The 19,287-nt window shown below is 41.6% G+C and overlaps 1 protein-coding gene across 1 annotated transcript in view; it reads left to right on the plus strand.

Annotated features, from left to right (window-relative positions):
• The window catches only part of ptk7b (protein tyrosine kinase 7b), a 91,459-nt gene that overhangs the window by 46,458 nt on the left and 25,714 nt on the right, over positions 1–19,287 (plus strand). Inside the window, exon 3 of the mRNA XM_088086576.1 lies at positions 14,878–15,174. Within this exon, the coding sequence (XP_087942702.1) occupies positions 14,878–15,174 (297 nt within the window). The remainder of the gene's footprint in view (positions 1–14,877; positions 15,175–19,287) is intronic.

A 19,287-nucleotide genomic window follows, 5' to 3' on the forward strand; every position in this document is an offset into this window, starting at 1 on the left:
ACCATTTTATTCTGAAGGTCCTTTCTGCTTCCTTTCCTCTTATCTTGGCTCACTTTCCTCCATGCTGGGTAGTTTGCCAGTGGGATTGCAGAGTGCCACCACATTCCTGGTTGGCACTCATGTCTGGACATAGCAGAGGTGCAGGCATTAGCCAGAGCCGCCTGCAGAGAGGAGACCAGCACTGGCAGCCAAGGACTCAGCGCCCATCTGCTGCCAGAATCAGTGAGGGAACCGTCATTTATTACTTCCACTGATGCGAAAAGCAGTTCTTGTCACTCTGGAGACATATTGTTCCGTGATTGCTGCACTCTCCTCCCAAGTCTGCATGTTTTGGCTTTTGGAAATGCAGTGAAGCTATTTTACCCCTCTTTCTGTTTAATCCATCCATCCCGTTCATCCTCACAGATCGTATTTCAGAAGGCAAGACATTTGGAAACAGCATCCTGTTTCTTGCCTCTGCTTTATCTCATATCTGTCATATTACTCTGTTGAGGCGGCGTCTACAGGCCTGCAGAGGGAAATTTAACTACGCTGCTCCAGTTCTCTTAACTCCCACTTTAAAAGCGGCCCCTTTAGTCTGAAACATCTATCAGACTTGTGTGTTTAGCCTGGCTGCAAACTGCTGAGCTCCACCGTGACTTAATCTTCCATCTTTGGCTCATAATACTCGAAAAAAAATCATGGAGTGTGACCCCAGATGTTTGACGTTACTGTTCCTTTATATTCAGTCTGATACTAAATCCTCTGTTAATTTTTGTTCATGCCCTTTGCAGGATAGTTATTGCACTTACTTATGTAAACAGTTTGCATTAGGCTTTCATGTCGGCTGTGTGTAAAGCTTTTGTTGTATATATGAAAAAAAAAAGAAATGGTGGCCTTTTTTCTCCATTGCTGCACTGTTCAGCTTTCCCTCTAAAAGTGGTGTCATTACTGGATTAGTGCCCAGTTTTTCAGGACCAAAGAGACAGGAACGACCCAACCTGCCTTACCTGAGCAAAGCCTAATCCGCCCTTAATCTAATAATTGCTCCCATACTCTCTCTGTCTCGTAAGAGCACAGCTGCAGGGGACGGTTGTGGCTCCAGATTGCTGTGCACTATGGGTAATGATACCCATGGTCCCTTTCATGGCCCGGATCAGATCTGTGGACGCCGCAAAGGTTGTTTCATCGTCATCGTTTGGGCGTTCCAGGCAAAATGTATAATGTCCTCTCAGCGGCTCTTTCTTTGCTCCTTTCCTCTTCTTCTTGCCCTCCCTCCTTGTCGGCTCATGTTCTGTCCTCAGTGTGCGCGGATTACACATAGATGCATTAGGCTGCCTGTGTTTCAACAGTCAGCCTTTTATGAGTGGGTGTTGAAAATTGGTGAGAGTTGGCCGCGCTCAGATGTCTCTATTTTAGATACAGCATGACAGTTATGAAGCCTAGTGTGGAGGGACGGAGCAGCGGGGGGTGGTGAGAGATGTGGCTCTCATCTACTCCTAAAGGTTCCTTTACGCACTGAAACTCCGTCTGTCGTAAAGCAAACAGATCACACTCCGTAACTGCCAGTGATACATCATACGATAATATAAATTACCATGACATTATAATGCTAAGCTAATGCTCAGCGCTAAAGCTAACAAACCTCTGCAATCAGATAAAAGAAGCGAGTTAACCCTTTGATGCAAAGACTTGTGACATGAAAGGAAGACTAAAAATGTCATCATAGCTGCAAAGATCAATGGAAAAGTTTATATGTTTTCTGCTATTAAATTAATTGCTAACCAATTTTGTAATGCATAAATTGGTGTGAGTAATTTTTTTTTTTAGATAAAACCCCAACTGAATTCTCGTATTTCAGCTTCAGAAATATGGATATTTCTCTTCTGTGACAGTAAACTTTTTGGGTTGTAGAAAAAAGAAAACATTTGAGGATGTCAACATGAGCTTTGGGAAAGCAAACTTTAACCTCTAATTTCGGATGTTTGTTTTAGGTATGTAATGAAGATCTTAGTTCTCTGCAGCACTTTATGGAGTGTGAGTCACAGATCCAATTGATCAATCCATCCGATCACAGCGGATCTCATTAGATCGATGGATCAGAGAAGGCTCTGCTGCAGAGGTGAGCGGAAGCAAACTTTGAGACCCAACACAATCAAAGTTTAACATTTACTATGTCTTGCAGTCTGTAGCTCGGTATGTGCCCAGAGTACACTGCACTGCAGAGTGTGTGGATAAATGAGTAACTGAATAGTATATACTGTATATTCCATGAACGGGTCTAGCTCCAAAAATATAAACTCAGTACATGGCAGCTGATGCTTTAATCTTGGTGTGCTGCCACAATAAATAAATGTGTGAGAAGTCCTGGAGTATTTTATGGTTTTTTTACCCCTTTTTGACAGATAAGTCATTTAGGACAACTTGAGCTTTGGAAAGCACTTTATGCAAAAAATAACTCAGCACTAAATTTAAAAAGATTAATCATTTGCTTGATGCAAATTATTCATTCTTGTTCATTTTTCCTGCCTATATTCTGAGCTATTATTATTTATCTTTTCTCTGCTGGTTATTTAATGAAGATCCCTACTGGTGTTCCTCAGAGGCCAAACTAGTCCCAGTCCTGGCCTGAAGCCCGCTGCAGTACACTGTAGTAATGAGGCGGTAATGGCCTTGGATGGGTGGCCCATTAAAGAACACTTGAAGGAGTGTTTGGGTGGGGCTTAGCCAACACTTTGATGCTGTTGACCGCCTCCCGGTGCGCTTATTAAGAGATTTATGGCTGACGCCTGTTTCCCCCCTCCTACACGCAATGTTACATGCATGTTTTTATTATTGTTCCCGTCGTGGAGACCATATGGAGCACTTCTTCATTTCAAAGGCAGAGGTGTGCTTGCAAGCAGCGGCTCGTTAGGAGGTATGAGAGGGCACTTCATTACTGCGCAGAAGAGTTGACATACTTCTGTCAAAATGCCATGTTCACTAGTTTTCTGAGGGAAAATGAATATCTGTGATCCAAAACACATAGCTGTGATGCAATCAGTGTCATGTTTCTGATGAAAGGGCTAATTTTTAGAGTTGTCAAAACGGGATCACGTTAGAAATTCCACTGAGGAGTCACAGATGACTGCTGCTTCTGTTTGAGAGTTGAACAAAGCAAAACAGTGGTCCACCTGGGGAGGTTGCATGGTGGTTGCCATGCCAATGTTCCCTGATAATAAGCATGGGAGGGAGGTCTTTGTCTAATGGGTGCAGAGCTGTCAGTGGCAAGATGGAGAGTAACAGGCATAAACTGATAGTGATCTCAGTGAGGTTTGTTATAATGAGCCCAGCCCTCGCTTTGCACACATCTTGTAGAGCGAGACCCCTCCACAGTGCAATTACCTGGTACAATAAGAGCAGCAATTGAATTAAGTCAAGGCTGTGCATACCACTGATAGTGGTAAAAAAGGCAGCCCAGCTCTGCAGCTTTGAACATGATTTTCAATTAGAAGCAGTGGAATGAACTCAGAGATGTACGCTGCTGATGTTTGCCACGCAGAGAGGAAAATACTACCTGGGGTCAGTTTGTAGATGTAATGAAAAGAGACAGCAGGGACGCTTTTGTATTACTTTGATCTATTTCAGCTTGATGGAGTGGGGGTGCCTCTGTCTATCTATTCACACCTGAATGCCTTGTGTGAGGCTCTGATGTCATTCATAAAACCCTGAAAAGAGAATTGGGAGTGTACACTGTAAATTGCCACGGTATGTATTACATACGGTAATTACATAAAGCAATAGCAACAAATAACACATTGGTGAATTTGCAGGGTGTTCCACACGTTCATTTATTTGTTGGAGTGGTCACAATCAAAACATCTGCCACCACATATAGATTTTATATTTTTGGAGCTGGACGGTTCATTAGGAGCACTACTGGAATATCTATCCTGTTCATGTATTGATTGCACTACACTAATAGAGTGCAGAGCATACTCTGGGCAAAGACGGAGCAGCAGATCACCAGGCGCAGTGAAAGTGAAACTTAAAAGTCTGTTTTTTCAGCACCTAGTCCTTCTCATCCACCGATCTCATCAGCTCTGACCAGAATGACAGATCAGTTATCCATCTCGCGACTCAAACTCCTCAAACTGATGTTAAGGGGAAAAAAAAGAACTCGAAGAGAAGACGAGGTCCACCTGTGCTGCATTCACAGACCCGCAAAAACATCTGAATTTATAGAGGCGACACAGAGTAATAAAGTGACGAGATAAAAATACATTTTTAAGAACAGGAACTGAAGTGTTGTATAGTGGGCACCTCGTCACAAATATTCAGAGGTGCATGTTCAAGCGCTGTGAACACTTTAGGGGCCTCTGCGCTCAATGCAAAAGATGATTGTCGACTGATGATTTTTTGGCATGCAGCCTTGCGCTACAGACACTACAGCAAATATTAACCTAGCTTTAGATGCTAATCTACGTAGCTGTTGCTTCATGTTAACTGTAAAGATGCAAGGTTGGCAACAAGGTTTTCATCTAACTTTCAAATGTTAGGATTTGTCTGTTTTTAAATCACAGTGCATTAAATATTTTGGGGTTGGGGACTGTTGGTTGAACAAATCAAGCAATTCATGCAAGTCATCCCCTCTCAGTAAACGATTAATTAATTAATTATAAAAACATTATGCAGACCCTGACCGGTCTGGGATAAAATACATAACCCCCCTCTGCTCTTGCACATTTTCCCCCCTGCATGAAGTCCTGGACAAAGTCACTAGTTGTGTAGTGTAAGTCTACAAAAGCTGAAGGAGGTCAATAATGGGGTCAGTCTGTGGTGAACCAAACTGTCACTCCGGTTCCAATGGTTTGACAACAACATTGTACCTGGTCTGACTCTGTCCTGTTTAACGTCTCTGCTGTCAAGTTAAATAAAGCAGCCTGACCTCTTTGTGTGGGCAGCATTTCAGCTTCATGCTCTGGTGATTTCTCTGTGTAATTCCCGGCAGAGATGCCAAACTATTTCTGACACGCAGCATTGTTAAAAATACTGACCAGGAAGTCACTGAAGCGTGAAATGCACTTGTAGCTAAATAAACTCAGTTTGACATCAGAATCTGAGATTAGCCTCTACTTTGCTGTGAACACCGCTTTAGTTTTTAAACTTTTTTTTTAAAACTCTACTCTTAGTATCACAATCAAAATCAATCTTAATTTTGACCATGATACGCAATCTCCAATGTTGCATTGTGTGCAAGTTTCCTGAAACATGGAATTATTTGTATATTAGCCTTAATAAATCAGAATGCTGTTCATCATGCAGCCTTACCTGCTCTACGCTCTTTTGCACCTTTCAAGAAGGCAGTCTCGGAGGGCACCTCGGTCAGTGGAAAACTGAAACACAGGCGCGCGCTCACACACACACACACACACATACACTCATCTGGTAATTTGCTGACAGGCAGTGATATCTCTGTTAGCGAGTTTCAGTGCTTCCAGTTTGCCCTTCATTCCCACTCCAATTTATCTCCCTGACATCTTGATCCACAAACACAACTGTGGATGAAGCTTTCACGGTTTTATTTCAGGTTTCTAAAGCGCACTTGCTCGGGCTGTGACAGATGGTTATCGGCCTCTCTGCAAATGCCAATGTGACACTCATGCAACAGCATTTATATGGAGCTTTTCTAGTCTTACCAACCACTCAAAGTGCTTTACAACACAGGCACCATTCACACACACACGTTCATTCAATGGAGTTCTAGGCTGCCATGCAAGGTGCCACCTGCTCATCGGATAAACAGTCACACACACACACGCACAGGAGAGCAATTTGGGGTTTAGTATCTTGCCAAAGGACACTGACATGCAGATGCCTCTTCCAAGTGATCACCTCTGAGACTTCAGGATATGATGGATAGTTCTGTGTTTAATGTATTTGGCTGCCATGTGGTTACTACTGGTTATTAAAAAATAATATAGAAGACATAGAAACAAACAGATGCTAGACATTAAGATTAATTGTGATGCTGTTAATAACTATTATGGGTTAAATAGAATTTTGTGATTTAGAATTTTAGCATTTGATAATCATCTTTTAATCAAGTCAGTCATGATAGGATTCAGTGATTGTTTTGACATATTTGGCTTACAAATACGGACAACACTGAGTAGCACCTCTGGAGATCATGATAAGTGTAGCGTAGCTCAAGCAAGATATGACTGTGGGACATGACAAAGACATTTAAAAAATGATGTTACACAACTAATTTATAATATAGTGAAAAGAATTCTTTGTCCACATGTGGTTATGTATTTAACGGCCTCACAGATTACTGCCGCTGACAACGCTGCTTCTGTTAAAAATGTACATTCTTACGACCTCCTCCACTGTCGACTCATTTGTTGTTGTGTAAAACTTTTGACTAAGCGCCAACATAAAGGATGGATAGAAGTATGAGGGCAGTGACATTTACAAAGTTTGAAGCAGTTCTTCTAATTTCATTTGTAAGGGAATACAAATAAGCCTTAAGTAGGGCCTTCTATTAGTTAATTTAAAAAATCGGCACCGTTTACAAAGTGCTTATTTGGAAAATATATAAGTGCCAGAATGCTGAATTTATCAGTTTTAAATATAACCCTTTCGCTAAAAAAAAACATGTTAAGTTAGGTTTCTTAACTTTGAGGGGACATTTTAATGGATAATCAAATCATAAAATAAGTAATCAAAACAATGAAAGAAAACTTTGCTAACTTAACACTTTATGATACTAAATGCATAATTTCAAACATTTTCATTTCATTTAACATATTTTTAGTTGGTAGTTGGATGGACATGCACATGGCCACTTAAAGTGCTTTTATGCAATTTATCAAATTTACCCATTCACACACACATTCACACACAGGGGGCAGAGGCAACCACATAAAGTTGGGTGCAATGGGGTTCAATGTATTTCACAATGATACTTTAACATGCGGACTGGATGAGCCAGGGTTATAATGGTCTATCTTCCAGTTAATTAATGCCCAGAGTTAGTCCTAAAAAGGTATTTGGGTTCAATAACCAGGGCTGTTTAAGTAGGTTAAGACATTAGGATCTAATTCTATTTTGGCATACTGTGCATCTTCTCCTCTTGCTCCGTCCTTCACTGTGTTAGACATCATTCCTCTCATATCCTGAGAGGAATACTAATTCAGTTAGTTTGACATTCCAGTTTGCCAGCAGGAATCTGCAGGAATAGCTGAAAAAAAAATATGATCTACAGTATGTTTTTTTTCTCCCCACTGCTGGTGAGCACTTTGAAGATGACCCCATTAGCTGAGCTCAAGCATGAAGAGGAGGATCCACTCTGAGTTTGAATCTCAACTTTTTCACAAAAAGTTGTCCAGAGGGCTGCAGTAGACTTGGCTACAGTGTAAGAAGGGTTAAACATGGTGGGGCTGACGGCAAAGCAGCTGCTAAAATAGATGCTTTTAACGAGAGAGTAGTTCAGTGTCCCCGGTCTACCCATCCTCCGAATGCTGAAAAATTGATGACATGTTTTCCCAGTCTGTGCTCATTCTGTTGGCCCATGTCTGACCTCCCGATTATCATTAACTAAATAAGATGTTTCATTCTGCTCCCAAATCATGTTAAGCTCTCTTTTAGATCTCAAGCGAACTCTCAGAGTTGTTAATAATTGATCCGATCAGAGGCGCTCTAATCATGTCTGTGCCATTTCCCCTTTTTTGGTGCTCTTTTGAAGTTGCAGTGTTTGTGTGCAGTTTTAGCAGAGTGGGCTGATGTTATCTAGAGTCTCGCTGCTCTTATCTTTAATTGGGTTATGTAGATTTTGTGGCTGGTGAGAGGAGGGCGTAATGAATAGAGTGATCATGGATGGTGGAAGTGTCTTTATTAACGATGGAGTAGGAGAGGGAGATTGGATAGTGCTGTGTTTTCTTTTTTGCTTGTTTGACAATGTTTAATGGACGTCTGCAGCAGTTGGAATTCCGGGAAGTGTCTGTCACCAAGGCTGAGGCGTCGTATAGATAAACATCTAATAGCAGTCACGCTCCAATCACTGTCTCACGCTCCGTCTGCAACACTCATCTCCGCGACTCGGCGACTCCTCGTTCTGCCATCCTGTCACTCGGAAACATTTCAGAGCAGCTGCCTCGCTCTGACACGGTCCACCGAGAGACACATAGGGGCCTGTTGAGCTCCCACAGAGGGTGCGCCTGGTGCCAAGTATTTGTTGGTGCTGCTGTTTGCGTCTGTGCATGTGCGGCCGTCTTCGCCTTTAACCTCTCGCGGCCTCAGGCCTGTGTGTCATCCCTGCTTGTCGTCACCCTGGCTGGCCGGCTTGAGAAGCATGATCCTGATTACAGGTTCTTCCCTGATAAGATAACGTCCCCTTTGATGCAGCTGTTTTTCGAAAGGAATTAAGGCTCTTATCTTAAAAATTTTTGGAAACAAAGTGCCTATTTTTTAGAAGTATTTTTCAGTTCTAACCTTGATAATAAATGCCTGTGTGTAATCTATATTAACAAGAAAGAGCTTCTTATCTGGTTACTGAGTTCATTGTTAAAGTCCACAGATAATGTGCAAACACACTTCCTGTCTGATTTACCCACGTACACTCTTTCTTTGACCCCAATTGTGCATCTACTATACCGCCCTATATGCTGACATGCTGATAATTTTCTTGAAATATGATTCCACTCGGCCCCCTCTGCCTGTGCCAGCAGATGAAGTTGCGAAAGAGAGAAGTGAGGCGTTGGCTGCTGATGCCCATTATGGTTGGTTCTGTCTGTCAGGCCGACTTAAAGGTGACTTCCACCTGACAGCCCCGACAGCCGCGCCGGGCTTAATGGGGTCGGCAGTGCAGCGAGCTGAAGAGGAGAATCCCTGTGTGCAGATATTTTACCTCTCTCAGCACTTTCCTTCTCCGTCTGTAACCTACTTTCTTTCTCTTCTAACTTCTTTCCAGATACCTTGATCGAGGGAAAGGGAAACTAACTATTTTGAAAAAGAAGGATTATTAATATTTCATGGTGATCGCTGCTCATCCGGGTGCATTAGTGTATCCGTTGCAAGATTTTCCCAGCAAGTGCATATTGATTGGTAACAGAGCCAAGAGTCTTTTTTTTTGTTTTCTGTTATTCATGAGAGAGATGGAGGCTCCCTGGAGAAAGAGTGCTTGTGCATCGCACAGATTTCTACTTATTTAATTTATTAAGGCCTCACATGCCCTTTCTGTTAGACTCTCAATTTTGAATTAATTGAAAGTCAGTCAGTCCAAAGAAATTTCTGTGATTAATCAGTAATCAGGATGATCAGTTCAGTCATTTGCCAAGAAAAATGCTGTTTATTCACTTATTCCATGCTGTCAAATGTGAGGATTTGCAGTTTTTCTCTGTTTCAAATTATTATAGGATTTATACCTTTGGGATTTGGATTTCTGCTTTGTCGAAACAAGGAATTGTTTCGACAAATTCTAAAAACAATCTTGAGAAGACATTGTAAAAACATCTTAAAGAATAAACTATCTTTAAACTAATAATAAACTAATAAACATGTTGATTGCAGTTCCTTCCCCATGAAACATTTGCTTAAGCTGAGTATTTAAAAAAAATATGCTTATGTCCTGCATAGTATACCTTTAACATTCACTCCTTTCAATCCCTTAGCATTAAAGAGTTTTTGTCACAAGAACATTCCCATCATGTAACCCCACCCCCCCAGCCCCACACTGTTTGTTTCCCCTTTATCTGCAACTCTCCCTTTTAACCACTTTTACTTTGAAGGGCCCTCAGTGGGAGTTTTGATAGTGTCTGTCCCGCTTATCTCTTTGAAATGTTGCTCCGTGCAGAGCCAAACATTCCCTGTCCTTCAGCCCTTGTGTGAATCAGTGAAAAGCATGACCTAAATAACCTGCATTGATTTGGTCATTCAGACGCAACTTTAGTAGTATTTGTGTGGCAGCGTCCCTGTGTCATAGTGGTAGAGGTGATCAGAGGTGGCAGCTGTTTATGAATGTGTGCTTTATGTGTGTGTGTGTGTGTGTGTGTGTGTGTGTGCGCATGCACCCTCCAAGTCTGTACTTGAGTTATATGAGTATAAGAGAGGCATGGCTGCATGTGTTTGAGAGATGTAGGTCACGGTGCCTTCCCTGCCTATGAGAAACTTGGCAGACTTCCTCAGATGTGATAGACTATGCCTCACTCTCTCTGCCTTGTCTGTCACCCTGTGGTATGTGAAAACACCTTATCTGTGTGTGCCGTCTCTGTGGGGACCTTTCCCAGAAGTCGTTCTCTAAACTCTCTAAACAACGCAAACTCGCACTGTATGTCAGCATGCATCTCAAATGAAACCATCAACTGCGTGCCACAGCTCCACCAAAGCTCGTAACATCGCTGCACACAGAGGACGCTCAGTGTGATGGAAGCTGGCACGCTACCTCACACCCCAGCTGTAAGCTTGGCACGGAGGCGGCGTGCTGTCTGTGAACATTACTTGATAGATTGTTTGAGGTGGATGTCGGGGATGACTCTGCTGGTGTTTCCTACCCATCTGCTGCCTTTTTATCCCAGTTTTATGCAGATGGAACAAATTCTCAGCCTCATAGGGGAATTGTTAGAAACCACTTGCCTATACAGAAGAAAAGTTATAACAATCCTTTGTGGGTAATAAATCACTTGAAGCTGTCGTACTAGAGCTCAGGTCTGATGATGGGAAAGTGATTTATGAACCTGGGCTATCTATTTTATCCATAACAGTAAATCAAACAAGAGAAGAGGCCAATGTGACTTCTTTAAGCTTCGTTTTTTCTTCAACCAACTGTCCAAAACTTAAATATAATCAATTTACAATGGCCGAGAAAAGCAGAAAATTTCACATTTGGGAAGCTGAAATGAGCAGTGTACGAGCACCTCTTTACAAGACCATCACCCCATGTTGAGACAGAGCATGAAAAAGAAATAAGAGAAACTGCGAATAGATTTAAAATCTGTGTATGGAAATTAAGTGAGATGCACGGCTTTTCATCTATGTGGCTGAAATTGAGGTGAAGAGGTTTAATCCCAGGTGAGACATTTTGCTTGATACAGTGGAGTGAAATCCAATCATGTGGCAGCAGGTGTCTCTTCTGCAGCCTTTAAATTTCTCTCCCACATTTTATTTACTGCTGAAAGAAAGGCCACGGGGCTGTGACTTCTAATACAGTGTCTCCACGAAAAAACAACTCAATTCCCCAAAGAAGCCATCGATCCAGGGGGCTGGTTGGCAGACCTGGTGAAATTAAAAAAAGAAGTATGATGGACTAGAAATAATAACACTGGACTATAGTGTCATTTTTTCACCATCCCAACCTATCAAGTTGAAAAAAGTGTGACCGAAGCTGTTTTTTAAAAAAAAACAAATTTACTCACCTGAATAACTAGACCCAAAAGTGATTTGTGCATCCATATAAAGATGTTTCATAAAATGCAGGTCTAATATGACAATCTTGAGAAAAAATAACATGTGAGGCTACAGAGAAAGCTGTCTTTAAAAAATCTTCATTCTCTGGCAGCATTTGTACCCTTTTCTCCGCTCACTTCAGCATCCTTACAAAAGCAGTGACTTGTCATACTGAGCGTGTTTGTGTTTGGGCCTTGAAGAGACATTTCTGTGGATAAGTCCCATTGTAGGAAAACATTGTTGTCTTCAGTACATCTCGCTGTTGTGTCCTTACCGAGGAGCAGTCTCTGTTACAGCTGCTGGAGTGCTGAGTATGGAGGCATTCGGCTGTGTTTTTTGGCTGTAAGACAAGGAAAGTGATGGTTTTATCTGTGTGGGAGGTGTTTTGTTAACAGATATCTCTTTACTTAAGTTATAAGTTTTCATGTCCATAAATAAGCCAGACATTCCTCTTTATTTTTGGCACAGTATGTGAATCCATAATGCATATAACTCAGTTAGATCCACTTATCCACTTTGCGTATAACATAAATTGTATTTAGTAGATATAATTTAGGTTTTTGGTACTGGTGGCAAACTTAACTTTTTTATGTCTTGTGTGTTTTCCTTTTTTATCATTCTGTGCCCTCTCTCTCAGTTCTGATGGTTTTATGGGTCTGTGAATGCAGCGCAGCAGAATGGAGTTCTTTTTTCCTTAAGCAGCAGTTTTAGGAGTTTGAGACTCAGAGGGACTAATTGATCTGTTATTTCGGTCAGAGCTGATCAAATGAATGGATAAGAGAAGTGCTGCTGTAGACTTTTAGACCGATTACTAGTTTAATGTTCGGTTAAGTTTTACTTTACCTGCGCCTGGGATTCTGCTGCTCTGTCTGTGCCCAGAGTATGTCTTAGCACTCCAAGAGTGTGGTGAAATGAATAACCAATGAGTAAATATATTTCGACAGCGCTCCTAATGAATGGTCCAGCTCCAAAAATATGAAAATCATTTCGTGGTGGCATTTAATTGTAGCAGGCTGCCACAAATAAATAAATGTGTTGAAAACCCTGGGTTTGTTAATGTTTGTTAGCACACGGTAAATATCAATTGTTCTTTCAGCAGTGGCTTGTGTTGTGTTGCGTTGTGTTCACATGAGGTGACGTAACAGTCAGCCTTTATCGTCTCTAGTTCTGTGATGTTTGTTTGGTGTGTCTGGGCCTTTAAGGTAAGGGGCCATTTAAGGAAAAATCATTTGTCGTTATTCTACCAGACTTATCCACAACTTCTGTAGCTGTCTGTCATGTTTGACCAGCTTTTCTGCCCGCCTGTCCGTCAGCTCGAGCCACCTGCAGCCGATTCAAAGACAAAGGTGAGCCTGATGAAGAGATGGACAGGCAGGAGGAGGACGGGAGCGGTGGGATGAGGAGGGTCAAAGATGGAGGAATTACCTTGGCTCATCTTCAGCAGGCTCCTTGATTTAATATTATTGAAAGATCCCCTTTTTACTTGGCTCCAGTCCTGCGAGAAGCTACAAAGACCCTCACACGCATGCAGGCACACACATATGCACACACACACAATCACATACTCTCACACACTCTCACACACACACACCGTTACGCAGGTGTAGGTATGCTTAATCGACTCTAGTGGTGGACCGTTTCATATGATAACAGACCTTGACATCAGGTATGATAACATTGTGTTGCGCGGGGCACATGAGGGCCTGCCTTGACACACTGTGGAAACTGCTATTGATGAGGTGTTCATTGTGGTAGCCGTTCAAACAAGAAGGCAAAGTGTACCAGCCGTTGAGTTCAAATTAAAAGCTGCCAGTCCAACTCATTCCCTTGTTTCCAAGATTTCTTCTAATTACCAACAGTTATGAGCACAGCTTCCCATGAAAGACAAAAAAGTAAACCAGAAAAATAGTTTGTTGTCTTTTTTTTTTGACACTTCAACAGGAGGCAGACACGGGAACTCTCAGGTAGAGGTGCCAGTGTGAAACTGGCAACTTTGCAAAGTAAACATTTTTGTGTCTTGATCCAAGAGTTTATTTAAAATCAAAGACTGTGAAGATTAATCAGTTAGCTGATGGTGTTGATACCAACTGTCACCACATACTACTGCACTGCTGTAAGACATGCTCGCTCAAGTTCCTGCTGCTCTACGACTTACATTACAGGTCCCATACTGCATAATACAAAGCAGGTATAGATGCTATATAAATACTGTGAAACTATCAAAATGCACAATCCACAGCAAAATGCAGTCTGTAATTAGAAACTGTGCCTTTATGGGGCTGTCAGGATTTCTGTGACTTTGTGATGTCACAGCTATAGACTACTATGTAAACCGTTTCAAACATAAACATTTAAAATAGGTCCCTTTGCTCTGTATGTATGGTAAAAAAGTGTTTCAGAAAGCGGGGGAATAAAAGAGAAAATAAAAAGGGAAAACGAGATGTTTCCTATCTTGTAGTCTCATCACTGCAAAAAGAAACAAGTCCCCACTACAAAAATGTGACTTAGTGACCTAAAAAGCACAGTCCACTTAGAAAGGATACACTATTTTTCTATTTTTCGTTTTTGTTTATTTTTGTCTTTATTTATGTCTGATTTTCATCTTGTTGTGTGAGGATATGCAACAGCTGTATATGTGCGTATATGCTATGCATTTGTATGTATATATGTGAGTTATCACCGTTAAGTATATTTATGTTCAGACAGAAAAAGAGCATATTATGATCAAGTTGCATGTGTATGCATATTTATATACAGTACATTCTCATATTATATGGCTACACGTCAACTTGCTCAAATAAAACACATTTGAAACTTAAAAATGGGACACCAAGATCATACTAAGACAGAAATAAAAACGGAAATCCTTTAAAGATGCATCTTTAACTACTCTCACTGTGATTTCAATCTACTGTTTTTGTTTTATTTTCATTTCCTGCGTATTGCAATCTCTTATCTTCAAACTGCGCTGTATCAAAATGACAGTGACTAGTATTCTTCCAGCCTTGGCTCAAGTCACACTTTTGTCATTTTTCTCCATGGAGATGTGGGTAAATAGAGCAGAAAACATGTCTCACACAAAGCTTGTTCGCAGCATCACGAGGGGAAATAAAAGATTTAAGTGTGCGTGAGGATGTGTCTGCAACACATCAGGTCTTGTTTGAGAGACGTGTCTCCCTGAGCTGATGGCACATGACTGCGAGGCAATTGTGTGTGTGGGTGTCTGTGTATGTGTGACTATTAGATCAACCACTCACGTCACAGCCTCACTAACGGAAAAAACGATTTCCTCGGTGTTGGGTCAGATAATTTTACGACAAAATAATTCACAGCTCGCCAGCATTGTCTAAACATCACATTCCTCCGCCAGGCTAAGTGGTCGCCATGGCACACACTTAATGAACGGAAAAAGCAGTAAAATGTTAACAGCAGCGCCATTCTAATCCTCTGTCTTTTACTTTCCCTCTCTTCCAGTTCTGTCCATCCAGGGTGCCGCCATCCAGTTCACCAAGGAGCCCAAGTCCCAGGATGCCTTGCATGGCCGCAGTGCCATGCTACGCTGCGAGGTCAGCGATCCGGCTGCCATCACTTATGGCTGGCTCCACAATGGCCAGCCCCTGGAAAACAGCGATAGGCGCTTCCAGGAGGGCAGCAACCTCAAGTTTACTGCCGTGGATCGGCGACTGGACGCGGGGAACTTTGAGTGCATTGCACAAAATGAAGTCACAGGAGAGGTGCTCCACTCAACCAACGCTTCCTTCAATATCAAGTGTGAGTGTTTAATTTCAAGTCGTTCTCGCCCTCATTCTAAAAAAAAAAAACCTGAGCGAAAATTGCCAGCTGACAGGGTTTCATAATGGCAACGAGGGCGCGCTTTCAGTTTCTGGATCAAAAAAGCAAAACAAAAGTCACAGTATAAGATGACAGGTAGTATGAGCTGCAGGAATATTTCCACCTTGTTGCCTCGTTCTTTGTGGCTTCCTCTCCGTCTCTCTCTCCAAAGGAAACTGGATACATGTGCCACCAAGCATGTGTTTCTTGTTGCCTGTATCTTTTTTTTTCCGACGTTGTGTAACACTCTTCTTTCCCATATACTATCAAAAGGCTTTTGTCTGGAAATTACCAAGAGGTGTAATTTACTTCCCAGCTAAATAATTATTTACATTAGCACTGCCCTCCTTGCTCCAGTGTTTTGTTCATGTCTTTCTAAACATTTTGTCCCATTAAGACAAGGCACACTAGTATCTTAATTTAGTTGTTTAGCCCCATAACCCAACCTCAATGACCCTCTTAAGTTTCAGAGGAAGCCATGGGAATTCTGCACAGCCCTGTTTGGGATAAATAACAACCCTGTTCATGTATTGTTGAAGGCCCTCAGGTACCGGTTGTTACTAAGAAGCCTTTGTGTCCTAAAAACAGAGAAAGGGAAAGAATTGGTGGTGATGGCTGTGGAAAACAAAAAGCAAAGCGGGGTGAAAAATAGCTCCATCTGGAATATGTTGTCTTCTATTGCTACATTCAGCCAGGAGGTTTTTTTCTTTGTGGTGATGTTACCCGTTCAAAGGCTGATTACAAGAACAGATGAGTGTCCGGACCTCCTAGTAGCAAACTGAGAGTCAGTCTGAGAGGGGCAGATGGAGCGGAGGTTTAACCTCTGCTCTATGATGTGTCTCCACCAGAGGATATTTGTGGGCTGCGACATTGAGCACAGGCTCTGAACGATTCAAGTTTTAGCCAGAGACTAAACCTTCCCTGATCTAAAGGGAACTGCTTTTATGTGTTGCAATTAAACATGATGTAGTGTGTTGATAAAGCTCTGCTAAAACACTCCCACAAATTAAAAGAAAAAAAAACAAGTTAGACAGGAAGCACCAGTTTTCAAGAGCTGCCATCATGAACCAGAATAAACGGTACTATCTGCCAGGTCATTTATATTCCCACACATTGGAACAGAGAGGCATATTTTTATTGGAAGGAAAAAATTCAATTTCTTCTTGCTGAACTCATTTAATCCTGGAAATATATACACATGCACTCGTTTATATAAGAGCAGTAATGCAGTTTTGTGTGAATGTGCGCTGCCGTCACACAGAGACATTTAAAGAAAAAGAGTGTCAGAATAAGGTGGTGTAAATATGAGATAAGGGGCAGGTCAGCTGCAGTGCACACACAGATCACCTCATGGGGCCCTTTACAAAAAATGGTTTGTTTTAGTGGTGGAATGTTTAAGCCTCAAAATCAATAATTTAATATTAACTGTAGATGAAATTACTGTGTGACGTGAAAAGGTGCAGCTCCTAATGATGAACTTACACATAATAATCTCTTCTGCAGCTTCCTTCAGCTTTGTGGAGAAATACAGTGGTTTGTGTGTGTATGTGTGTGTTTGTGTGCCTGTGTGTGCTATTTTCTGGCTTGTAACTCAACACTTTTGGCTCTCTCTTACCTCTTGATCTCATTGGGAGCATTTCTTGTTGCAGGAGTCAGCTGTTTTCAGCAAAAATCTCAGATAAACCCAGAATACTCTACCTGCCCAGCACCAACCAGCAGTTTGACTGTAAGCGACAAGCTGTCAGGGTTGCAGCAATACACTGTGAAACCATATAAGGTGATATGAGAACTGATGGTGAAATCTAAAGTATTGGGGGAAAAAAGCAAAGAGAATCTCACCTGCACATGCACCTCTCCTTTCCTCCTTGACTGCCTAAAACACTTCTGTTTTAGAAGAAAGGCAGACCTTTAAGGCTCATTTTAGCTGATATTATTAATAACAATTGTGTAATGCATTATATTGTGGAAACGTGATATTTTCTGAGACAGTTATCATAGTGTGAAGATTTCCTACTGCTAGCTGTAATGCTTGCAACTAGTTATTGTATTCATTGTTGTATTCATTACTTTCTAACTTAAACGATTAGTTGTTTGGTCTATAAAATATCAGACATTGGTAAAAAAATCAGTGTTTCCCAAAGCCACAAGACGACATCCTCAGTGTCTTTTTTTTTTTGGTCCGAAACTCATAAATATTCGGTTTACCATTATAGGGGAGTAATAAAACCAGAAAATAATCTCATTGTGAAACTGGAAACAGGAATTTTGTTTTGTTTTTTTTTCTTAAAAAAATACTCAATCGATCAGTAAATTAGTTGCCATTGACAACTAATATAATAATTTATTATTTATGCTGTGCTAGCTGGTGCACAAAGGGGAGCAATTAAAGAATGAATGTTGCTCTTTATCTGCTTGATCTGTAATTAAGCAGCTGTTTAGTAACAAGCCAACTTTATAGTGATAATACATCAACACACCAGATTAAACTAAATAAATCTGTAATAAAGACTCAGAAAGTCAAAGTTGGCCCTCTGAAACTCCTCAATAATTTGACCAGTGTATCCATGGTGTGGTAACAAATGTATTTGCAAATAATATTTTCTAATATGTGGCTGTTATTAAGCATAAATGTTTGCGTGCTTGGACTTTCCATCTGCCTCTCAGGGTGTTTATAGGGCATCATTTCAAGTAGCCTTTCAAGGAGGCCTTTGAAATTGCATGCTTGAAGAGGCTTTTAGCCAGTCCACTGCAGAGGTACGCTGATGGGTACACTGCAGAAACACAGCTCTCCCTTTTCAGATATGACAGTACATAAAGCAGATATAGCAGCACATAGCTTAAAGGCAGATATAAATGGTTGTAGTGCAGCACATTCTGGGAGAAAAATGTAAGATCGATAGCTTTGTATCAGGTTGATAAGAATACAGCAACAGGAGTCGACTCCTCAGGCATGACTCCAGATAAGAAACCACCCACAGCAGAACTCCTGTCCTCTGTTAAAGGAGAAACAAGATAATTTATAGCGCAGAACATATTTGAATCAAACACACAAGGCAAGGTAGCCTACGGTAATAAATCCTCCTAAATCACTTTTGTGTGCTCTGTGCATTGACACATTTGTCTCTCTGTCATAATGCACAGGTTGGCTGGCCATCTCTGGATCACTTTAGGTGGATCAGACCGTGTTATGACAGATGTTCTCATATTTCCCCAACATACATTTAACGGGCGATAAAGCCACACACAGCTTAAGAGTAAAGTCCCCCTCTGGCATTAACCCTGCATGTAGGTTCACTCATGTGTATGCTAGTTTGCGTGCGTAGTAGTAAATGTGGGTTGTAAGGGGGGGTGGTCTGGGGTTTTCCATATGTACTGTACATGGACTGTACCGGAGTCGATTGTTTCCCCTCCCCCCTCCTGCCCTCTGCAGAGAGAGAGTTAATTTATCTTGCTCTCAATGGTGGGTGGGCAAATCCTGCCAGTTGAGAGTTATTCAGAGTAATTATCCCCCCTCTGTTTTCACTAATAGAGGTTTTAGCCCCCCTTCATCCTTTTGTCCCGCCCGGTCACTGGGTCTCCATGGCGAGACCGCGTCCAGCAGAGGCGTCAGGCTCAGTCGTCACTATTGTCAGCATGTCTGTTGATCCTGTAGGCGACGCTTCTCTTGACTCTCCGTAACAAGATGCATACTGACAGTGTTTTGGAAATCAGCGACAAGAGGTTGTAGGAAGAAGAGAAACGGTAGAAACACACTTCCTATTTAATCTCTCCAATCACAGAGAGCCACTTTCAACACAAATATACACACGCACACGCCAGCTCGATTTAATCACACAGCATGTGTCCTTAACCTACATTTGTCTGGCGGATGCATTTTAAAGCATCCTGAATGATCACTGAGCATCTCCGCTCTTTCACATCCTGTCATAATTGCTACAACATTTTCTTTTCTTTTGTGCACTGACAAAATGCAGCTCCTCATGCTTAATGACCCAGGCTCCATCCGCCAGCTTCTCCCCTGCAGAGAAGCGATGTACTGATCTGATACCGATA

Source organism: Plectropomus leopardus, chromosome 13 (genome assembly GCF_026936395.1).
Source record: "Plectropomus leopardus strain MGB_pleo_1.0 chromosome 13, ASM2693639v1, whole genome shotgun sequence".
Classification (NCBI taxonomy): Eukaryota; Metazoa; Chordata; class Actinopteri; order Perciformes; family Serranidae; genus Plectropomus; species Plectropomus leopardus.